A 9,773-nucleotide genomic window follows, 5' to 3' on the forward strand; every position below is an offset into this window, starting at 1 on the left:
CGCGCGGGGCGCCCGGCGGGGCCCCCCGCGGCCCGGCCCGCGGCGCACAGCGCTGCATCAGCGTGCGTGGCCCCATGGCGGGGTGCACAGCTCCTTCGCGGGGTGCACAGCACCGCATCAGCGTGCGCAGCTCCGTCCCGAGGTGCACGGCCCGTTCCTGGGGCGCACGGCCCGTTCCTGGGGCGCACAGCTCCGTCCCAGGGGGCACGGTTCGTCCATCCCGGGGTGCAAAGCGCCGTATCGCGGCACCCGTTGGCCCCGTCCCAGGGTGCTCGGCACAGGACAGGGGCTGGGGGTGCTGGGGCAGGGGCCGCTCCTGAGCCTGTCGCTGGGTGGGAGACGGCTYCTCTCTCCTCTGCAGACCCCTGCAGCACCAGGACGCTCCTGCGCCAGGCAGGGCTGGCCCCTTGCTGGGCTCCCAGCTCTGTGACGGGGCTGGGACAGCGGCCCCAGCGCCGTCCCGCTCCAGGGAGCCTCCTTGGCATTTGGGGGCTTCCACTCAGCCACTGCTGGTGACCCAATTAAAAGCAACTCTGCAACACTCCTTAACTGGCATGTGCCCAGAGAAAATCTTGTTGCAGGGCAGGTCCTGCCAGCTGTCCGAGGGGCCCAGCATGGCCCCACAGCTTTGCTGCCCCGGTGTGCCGGGAGCTGGGAGGGAGGAAGCCACAGGCTTGCTCCGAGCTGCCAGGTTGCTGCATGCTCAGCAGAGGAGCAGCCCTGAAATCTGCTCTGTTCTCAAGGCCTCGGGTGCCACGGGGGAATGGGTTGTGTCTGAAAGCTGTTTTCTTGGGAACACTGTAACTGCCTGCTGCTCTCTGGGAGCTTGTTTTTGCAAACTGCAGCTGGGGGTTTGGTGCCAGTCCCCTTTAAATCCAAACAAAGCAGTATTTTCTTCACTGAAACCTCGTAGTGCTTTTTTTGGCTTTGTTTTCTTATTATTATTTTTTTGTTTTTTGTTTTCCTCTTGCTCTGAGAACATTTTTGGTCATTAGGCTCCTTGTGGCAGCCGCTTTCCAGAAGCCCAAATCTGCTCTGTGCTGCACGAAGCCAGGACCAGGCCAGCGCGAGGGCCCAGGCCAGGGTGAGGGCAGGGATCTGGCTGGCAGCCCAGGGCCGTGGTATAGAGCAGAGCCCGTGTTAGGACAGAAAAGAAGGCCTGGCTTGTCTCCTTGGTCTACATCCTGCATCAAAGATGCATCCAGGTCTCCAAACCTGCACAAGCTGGGCTGGACTGACTTGGCTGCTTGCACAAGGGAGGCATCAAAGCAGATGTGTTCTGTATCTGTCCACTAAAAATACTGTGAGATCCCTCAGCGCCTTCTCGAGCCCTTCTGCCTGCGTGTGTTTAATCACAGCACTGCTGAATGCTGCCCCACATGCCGGGCATTCCCCTCCCCAGGTCCCACGAGGGCCCAAGCGAGTCCAGAGGCTGGGCTGTGGAGTGAGTGCTTTTGCCCTGAAGACCTCTCCCCAGCGCTGGCTCTGCAGGGCTCCGGCAGCTCTGCGGGCGAAGGACAGGGCTGCTCCTCCTGGAACGCCTCCCTCGGCCCCAGGTGGCCCCCGTGCGCGATCTCATCCCCACGCTGCTCCAGGGAGCCTTTCCCAGTGATGTTCTTGGACAGATCCACCTCTGCCACCTGGCTGACCCACCCAAGGCCCGGGCAGGACAGCGAGGCTGGCCCAGACACACAGCTTTGCGGCCAGGACCAAGCGCTCATCACCAGACCCATGCTGGGGGTGCCAGGTCACCCCAGCCACACATCAGCGTGCACCATCCCGGCGGCACCTCGCTGCTTTGCCACGTCCGTGCTGAGAAGGGCTGTGTGTTTCAGCTCCCTGGGCACAGAGACAGCACCAGCTTGTCATCGCCCTGGTGTTTGCATCCCCGTAGGGGACATATGTGCTGTGGCCTCTGAGCTCTGCGACCAGATGGCTCCCAGCCTGGTGCCAGGGCTGGCACAGATCAGAAGGCTGCTGCCTCCTCCCAAGCACCTGTGTCCATCCCCTCCACCCCATCCTGCACGGGCATGTGAGCATCAGCACCTTTGGCACCGCAGCATCAGGGCCCGAGAGCACCAACAGGCCCCAATAGCCCTGAGCAGCCTCACCTGGGGCTCCCACCCACACTCTGCCTAAGGGCCCACAGCTGTATTTAAGCTCAGTCCAGGGCCTCCATTCCTTTCCTAAGCTGTGTTGTGGGTATGCTGGTCTCCAGCTCAGCCCAGTTGTGCCTGGCTGGGGGTCCTTGTTGATCTGGACTTGATCTGCAGACTGATATCCTGGCTTAACCTTGGACCTGTGTCACCACCATGAACTTGCCTGATGACCTGGACTCTTTGTTAAATCTGACTGCAGTCCTTAGGTCTGCCCTGCTCACTGTGCTCAGGGACTGCAGGACAGACTCTGGCTGAGGCTGCTGCCCCACTGCTGGGCTACACCAAGTCTCTGTCCCTTAGGGAGAAGCTGCCCTTGTGGCTCCCTGATACCAGGTGCCCTGGTAGGGAATGYTCCTGCTGGGCTGCAGCCTGGGTCTCCAGGGACAGTGCCCCTTCCTGCTACCAGCTTGGCCAGGCTGTTCTCAGYATGTCTCCTATGGCTCTCAGGGGAGGACCTGCACCCTACTGGGAACCTACTTAAGCTGCTCAGAGGACGCCCACACAAAGCAGGACACACCAGAAATGTGAGTAAGACTCCAAACTTTGTGCTGTTTAATGCCATCATAAGCCATACAGAGAGCAGAGGGAAAGCAGCACACTGCCTCAATCCCTGCTCTGCTATTGCATATACAAAAATAAAAAGCCTGGCCAGCAGAAAGTCTAACCAAAGAGGGAGAGGCTGAAGCCAGAGGTCCCTGCAGCCAGGGCTGCCAGCTGGGATCTAGCCCCCTCCTCAGTGGGTGTCAACACAGAGCAGAAGCTGCTATGTGGGGGACTGGGGTGGCTATTGGGAAAGAGGAGTTGCTACAATTTCTTCCCCCACTGGCAGCACTTAAAGGGATATATCAGCCCAGGGGCAGCCCCTAGTGCCACGGGGCAGTATTGTAATCCTTGTCACCCAGCCCTGAGGAAGGGAACAGGAGCCTTTAGCATCTCTGCTGTTGCTGCTCCCCTCCTCCTATCCTGCTAGGTGCCAAGCACCCTCCACCCTTCTACAGGCGAAGTCTGCAGTGCATGTCACACGGGGGGCTGCTGAGCAGGGGACAAAGGCACACAATATGGTGGTCTGTGCTGCTTGTTACTGTGGCTGTTGGCAGTCAAAACTGTTCAGCTGGTGCCAGGTCACAGCCAGTGCTCTGCACATTTACACCCCAGCAAACCCAGCTGTGAACCAAGTGCAGGTGGGGATGTGTTCCCTGCCTGCCCCAGCTGAGCATGGGCTTCCTGGGTCATAAATGCAGCAGAGGCTGGAAGCAGCTCCATTGCCTCCAGGTGCATCTGATCTGCCTCTTGAGGAACTGGTGGAGCTGGACAGAGGTGTTATTCATGTGTTCCTAAAGCTGCTGGAGGTGGTGGCACTCAAAAGGGCTAAYGGCTTAATGGAGGGTGGCATGCCTGGGGCAAGGGGGGGTAGCAAGGGCTCCTTGGACACCTGTGCTGAGGGAGGAGGGGCAGGGTTGGAGCAGGCGCTCAGGGGTCCCCGCTGTACTTGATGAGGTGGCCACTGAAGGTGACGTAGGTGTCGTACTCATCACTGAAAACTGCATTCTCACGCTCGCCCTTGTAGAGCCGCACCCAGACCTCATCCTTCTCCTGCAGCTCCAGCATGACACTCTGGCTCTGCATGATGCTGCGGTCACTCACCTGGGCGTAGAGGATCACCACCTCTGCCCCGTTGTGCATGATGTGCAGGTAGGTCTCCTTCTGGTTCCAGGTGTGCACGTTGAGGCTGAAGTAGTAGATCCCGGGGACGTAGCAGTAGAATTTACCCGTGAACATGTTGAAGTGGTCATAGAGGTTGACAAACTCCGTGTCGAAGATCAGTGTTTGGTAGTAGTCATTGCTGTGCAGGGGTTTCTTGCGGCCCACTGAGAAGGCTGCGTAGTGGTTCTTGCACCGCTCCCCTGGGGCGCCCACGCTGCCCTTCTGCCCCTTGGGCCCCGTGTGGCCCCTGCTACCGGCCACCCCTGTCTTGCCAAACTTCCCCTGCATGCCTCGCTCGCCTCTGTCTCCCTTCTCACCTGGGCAAAGCAGGAGGGACAGTATACTGTCAGACATGGATGCCACCTCTACCCCCAGTGCCCAGGAAGCTGTCAGCATGCTCAGACAGCCCCTTGGCTAGCAAAGGGGGACAGAACAGGGACCCCCAYGTCTCCCAGATCTGCTGCTCCGACCAGCTCTGGCTCTGCCTGCCCACAGCCTGCTCGTGGTCCCTGCTCCCCCAACTGTCAGCCTAGGCTCTGATGTTTGCCCACCAAAACTGCTGCCCCAATCAGCAGCATGAGCAGCTCATGTCTCAGGGAGGTCTTCTGCCTCCCTCCCTGTTCCACATACGGCCCTGGACCGCAGGCACCAGTCCCAGCTCCTTATTCCCCCTCCAGCTGCTTGGGGAAGCACCCAGAGAGCTGAGACTCAGTACGGGGAACCCAGCTCCACTGAGGTCCCAGGGAGATGCAGGCAGCATGGGCAGCTCCTGCCCTGCAGTGTGGGGTGCCTGGCAGTGGGCTCAGCTGGGACAGCCGAGCACCTGGCCCGTGGTGGTCAGTGCTGTGCCRAGGCAGCCCTCACCTTTCAGGATGGTCATGTTGATCTGAGGCAGGGGCTGGTGCGGGGGGTAGGAGTAGCGCTGGTCGGGTGGCTCACAGCAGCGGAYGCAGCGGGGCCGGGGGGGCAGCCCCTCCTGGGTGCTGCTGTCCTGCTCCCACCTGGCCCTGAGGGAGGGCAGAAAGCAAAGCGCAATGGGGAGCTGTGGTGGGGGCCAGGGGCCCCCACTCAGTGGGCACCACTACTGCCCTGGGCCCCAGGTCCCTCACCTGGCAGCATGGTGCTGGGACGGTGTCTCCTCGGGGTCCATCTGCATATGTGGGCTGGGCTGGTTCTCCGCAGGGGAAGGCAGCAGCAGACAGCAGAGCAGCAGGACACTGGCTGCCCCAAGCCCCTCCATGCTGCAGCAGCGCCCTGTAAGACAGCAGGGACAGCTGAGGGGGACAGCACAGCAGAGCACAGGGATGAGGGCTGCAGCAGCAGGATGGGACCTCATGAGGACGCGTCCTTCCAGCACCCTTGCTTCAGCTGGATGGGATAGGGAAGTGCTGGAGAGAAGGGGCAGCAAGAGAATATGTGGGATGGGGGAAGGCCCTGGACAGGGGCTGTTCCCCACACTGGTGACCAGCTGCTAGAAGGGATGAGTCCAGGCCTGTGCTCAGCAGCATCCTGAGCTCCCAGAAAAGGGTAAAGGCATGTGGGTTCCCCCCAGTGCTACATCCTGTCCCCAGGAGCTGCAAAGATGTCTTGCTGTGTCCTGTGATGATCCCAACGTGGGGCCTGGTTGCACCAGGCAGGGCACAGCTGCGCTTTCAGTTCAGGCCTTGCCCATTGCACTGGGAGGTCACCACAGGGAGGAGTGCACCAAGCTTGCATGGTGCTCCTGGCTGCCAGAGCTGCCTACAAACTGCCTTCCTGCTGGGGACCTGCCCCTCCCGAGGGTCCTCAGCCCCGCCCTTGGGTGCAGGGTCTGCATTCAGTCTCAYGCCAGCCTGTACTCCTGCCTTGGCCCCAGGGACTGTCCTTGAGTGTGTGGGCAATCTGCAGGTGTACGCACTGGTGAAAGGGGCTGCCCCTGTCCCAGGCAGCAGCCAGCCCTCAGCCTGCACCTATGTCTGGGCCTGTCACCTGAGAGTCAGCAAGGGAAACAAAACCTGTTTCTCCAGAGACACAAATGCCTTCTGGTATCCACAGCCCAGCTAGGAGCCAGCCACYATTGGGAGAAACCTTGGCAGCCAAGAATCTGCATCCTGCATGGGGCCAGAGCTAATATTTGCAATAGCTGGTGGCACCATGGTCCACATGAGGCAGCTGCCCTTCCTTGCTTTGTCACACTCATTTTTCTTTAGCTTGAGGCCATGTCTAGATGYGGGGCCAAGCATACAACACCTCACCCCAAGGCCCTGGAGGGGCCAAGCAAGCACCTGGTGCTGCCCAGCTGCTTGGTATGCCACAGCAGCAGGATCTGGGGTGGTGCCACACTGCAAGGGCTCCTGGTAGAGCATGAGGGCAGGACTGGGCACAGGGAGCTGCTGGAGCACTGCAGATCCCACGGGCAAGTCCAGAGGGCCCAGCGCAGCCCAGGAAGCCATAATGGGGCCAATGTGCACAGTTCACATCTATCAGGTGTGTCCCCAAAAGGAGAACGGCCTTTGCCTGACTCTCCTCTCCCAGATGGCCTCCCTGCTTGTTGCTTGGCAGCGTGCTAAGGGATGCAGGCTCTGAGGAGCCTAGCAAGCCGCCCAGGTCTGCGARGAGCCAGGAATATATGCCCCAAGGAGCCCCTTGCATTGCAGCCTTGTGTCTTGAGAGTGGAAGTGTGGAAAGGGCTGTCGCCCCAGTGGTGAGGGGAGAGGAGCCAGGCCAAGCATGCCACAGACTAGCACCTCCTGCCTCATCCCAGTGGGAACGGGGTAGGTGGGCGGCAGCTCTCTGGAGTTTGGGGCAGAATCCAGCTGCCTGGGTGAATGCCAGCTCCCCATGCAGCAGGGATGCCCGGTAAGTGACAACTCTGGGGCAGGGACAGCCTCGTGCTAGGCTGTCCACACGTTGTCCCCAGTGCATCAGGGCTGGCTGAGTCCCCGCGCTCAGAAGGCGGAGGGCGTTCGAGGCCAGGATGCCTGGCTTATGAGTCATGTTAACTGCAGCCGGGAAGGGGAGGAGGGATGGGGGAGGGASAGGCTCCAAAGGGCTTTCCCTTAGCTGTGCACCCTCTGCAAAGATCCGTCCCCTCATGCGTTTCCCCATGTGCCCGCCTGCCCTAGGTGAGGCCTGGACAGGGGCTGTTGCCTGCAAGGTCTCTGGCAGCCTGTCCTGCCCTGTGCACTGGGCCCAGCATCTCAGCTGGCGCCTGGCTGGCGCTGCCTGGTACCAACAGAGGCAGCGYGCAGGAGCCTGGCGCCACAGCCTCCCTCCCCGTGCCGCAAGTAGAGGTAATTCAGGGGAGTATCAGTCCTGGCYCTCTTAACCCTGCCTGGCCTCCAGCTCTGCCAGCCATGTGCTAGCAAGTGTGGCATGCAGCCTTTGCAGCCCAGCGCTCATGCTTTTGGGAAGCCTGTGGCTTTCCCTCTGCTCTGGGACTGCAGCTCTGAGGCTTCTCATCAAGCCAGGGATTCCCCTGGGATCTGCAGCAGGCTCAGCGCTTGGGAAAATGCAGCTTTGCAGGAAACTGCTCAACAGGGCTGAAAAATCCTTAACTAGGAAATTCCCACCGAGAAAGGCAGCTCATTTCCCGCGCTTTTGCAGCACTGCAAATGGAGGCAAAGGTGCTCTGTGCATAGTGCTACCGACGCTGCGCAGGAGCGCTGGTGTGTGTGGTGCACTTGCGGGCAGTGTGCAAGGCTCGGCAATGCCCCTGAGGCCTCTGCACCCTGCAGACGTACTGGGTGAGAGGTGCACCTATATGCATGGGCATATACGGTTTGCTGAAGGGACTCCTGTTTTTTTTCTTTTTTCCTGTCAGAGTTGGATGCTCTCCAGGAGCAGTTTGGAGATTGAAATTCAGCGGCTGCTAAAGCCTTGGGACTGCAAGTCAAAACATCCTGGAATACATTCCAGACAGCATTAAAGATCAGGATGAAACAAGAGCAAACCCTAGGGAGAGGGACGAGGGGGGTCGCAGAGCTGTGTGGAGGCAGAGTAGGATCTGCGTGCCCCTCTCTCACTCCCTGCTCGCCGGCCATTGGATACTGCCCTCCCTGAGCTGCAGCAGCCAGAACAAGGATGTTTCTGGTGTCCAGGAATGTGCTGGTGGGACTCGCTCTCCCCATTTTTTTGCTGCAGCAGCCTGCAAATTTGTGGAGCTGCTCGCACCCCAGGAGCAGCCTGGATCTGGTGGGCAGCAGAGTGGGAGCTGCCTGGGGTCAGCTGCACTCAAGGGCTCATGGGGTGAATACAGCTCGTGACCCAGCCCTCCAGTTTCCGTGGTACCCAGCAGAACCAGCAAGAGGCTCCAGCACTAATCTTCTCCCTGGGTCTGACCTCCCAGAGCTGCTGCAGGTTGGGCAGTGGCCCTCCAAGGTGCTCAGCCCCACAGTTCCTGAAGCCCCTTTCACAGGCAGCTAACTAGAATGGAGGACCACTACTGTCCCCCCCTTGCTGGACATGTCCCAACTCCCCCAGTGAGTGTCCCAACTCACAATGTACCCAGGGAGGCTACACACACTTCCTGCGTGAATCCGGACAGACGCCGGAGCACCCATCGCTGATGGCGTGCAAGGATGAGCACGCAAGATGCAGCTCCATGGCACTTGGGCCTGCAGGACAAGCACCCCAGGGCCCCACCTGCCCCCCACCTACCTCTGGGGCAGGCTGCTCTCTCTTCTCGCTGCCTTTCCTTCTCTAGGGCATCTCCCAAGTGCTACACCGCCAGCCTCTCTGGACCTGGGTGCCGAGCCCGGCCTGCTCCCTGCCTCTCTGACAGCCTCTTCTCCTCCTTCGGCCCTTCCGCCCTTATCGAAGGGCGGAAATGCACTTTCTAGAGAGTAAAGGAGGAGAGGGAAGAAGCAGGACAAACGCAGTGAGCCGCCCTCCCCCTGCCAGATGTGAGCCCAGCAGAGCGCGGTCGGTCGGCGTTAACCATGTGTGCACCCAGAGCCTGCCAGCTCCGGGCCTGCGGCTGCAGCCGTTACTGGCCTCAGATCAGGGGAGGCAGGTGTCATGTGCCAGAAAGCGGCTCCAGATGTTGGAGACAGGCGCCAAGGGGAGGCTCCCTGCAGGCTACAGCCTCTGCTCCAGTGCAGGAGCCTGCCCCATGGCAGGGGAGCCCCCCAAGCCTGCTGCCCCCTGGCCAGGGCTGGTATTTTCAGAGATGCCTGCACAGCTGGTGCCTGCCAGCCATGTAAATGCATCCTGTGCTGTAGCGGTAGGGCAGGACTGTCCCAGCTCCCTCCAGCTCCTCCCAAGGTGATGTGGGGTCAGCAGAGCACATCTGAGCCAGTGGTGCAGAGCAGCAGGAGCTGCAACCTGTTCCTCCCCTGAAAGGACAGTTTGTGCCCTAGGGATCAGCGGAAGATGCTCAAAGCAGGGCCTTGTGCACACGACGGGACGGCCTGGGGTGCTCTAGGTCCCTGCGCCACAGCCCCAGGGCAGGCCATGGCSCCTCCGCACAGAGTAAGGCTTGCCTGGGCCAGGGCAGCTCGTGGGCCGCAGTCCCTCTTGCCTGGCTCCGGCCCCGGAGCAGGGTCCCTCGCTGCCTCCCTACCTGGTTCTGCTTCGTGCTGGAGCTCGGCTGCAGCCAGGGCTCGGTGCGAGCRGCGAGAACGTGGGCTGTGAGGTGCCGCGCTCCCGCTCCCGCCTGGCTAATCCCAGGCGCCAAGGCGAGCGGCTGGGTGGGGGAGCTGCGGCGGCGGGAGGAGCCGGCCCGACACGCGGCGTCTTGCCCACCAGGGCGAGATGGAGAGGAGCGCGGGAGCCCGCGACGGCCGCGGTCCTCGCTGCGGCGAGCCCCCCAGGGCCTGGGCGCCCCGCGGCGCGGCTCGCGAGGGGGCTCAGCCCGCTGGGTGCCGGCGCCTGGGGAAACGCCGCTCTAGCCGGGCGGCGGAGGCCCCGAACGGCTCCGCAGGGCCTGGA

The 9,773-nt window shown here is 61.3% G+C and overlaps 2 protein-coding genes across 2 annotated transcripts in view; both read right to left on the reverse strand.

The window, feature by feature from the left end:
* Window positions 1-219, reverse strand: part of ENGASE (endo-beta-N-acetylglucosaminidase) — a gene marked incomplete at its 3' end in the record, with an annotated part of 1,938 nt that extends 1,719 nt beyond the window's left edge. Inside the window, exon 1 of the mRNA XM_085318235.1 lies at window positions 209-219. Coding sequence (XP_085174361.1) covers window positions 209-219 — 11 coding nt within the window. The remainder of the gene's footprint in view (window positions 1-208) is intronic.
* A 2,469-nt stretch (window positions 220-2,688) lies between these two features.
* On the reverse strand, window positions 2,689-9,767 carry C1QTNF1 (C1q and TNF related 1). Its single transcript, XM_085318224.1, has 5 exons — window positions 9,406-9,767; window positions 8,502-8,679; window positions 4,973-5,117; window positions 4,728-4,870; window positions 2,689-4,180 (listed from the first exon to the last, which is right to left on the reverse strand). The coding sequence occupies exons 3-5, from the start codon at window positions 5,101-5,103 to the stop codon at window positions 3,630-3,632; spliced, it is 825 nt and encodes a 274-aa protein (XP_085174350.1). The 5' UTR covers window positions 5,104-5,117; window positions 8,502-8,679; window positions 9,406-9,767; the 3' UTR covers window positions 2,689-3,629.
* Window positions 9,768-9,773: the final 6 nt, after the last annotated feature.

The sequence above is a fragment of the Rhea americana genome, unplaced genomic scaffold (genome assembly GCF_003343005.1).
Source record: "Rhea americana isolate MKP2758 unplaced genomic scaffold, rheAme1 scaffold_527, whole genome shotgun sequence".
Taxonomy (NCBI): Eukaryota; Metazoa; Chordata; class Aves; order Rheiformes; family Rheidae; genus Rhea; species Rhea americana.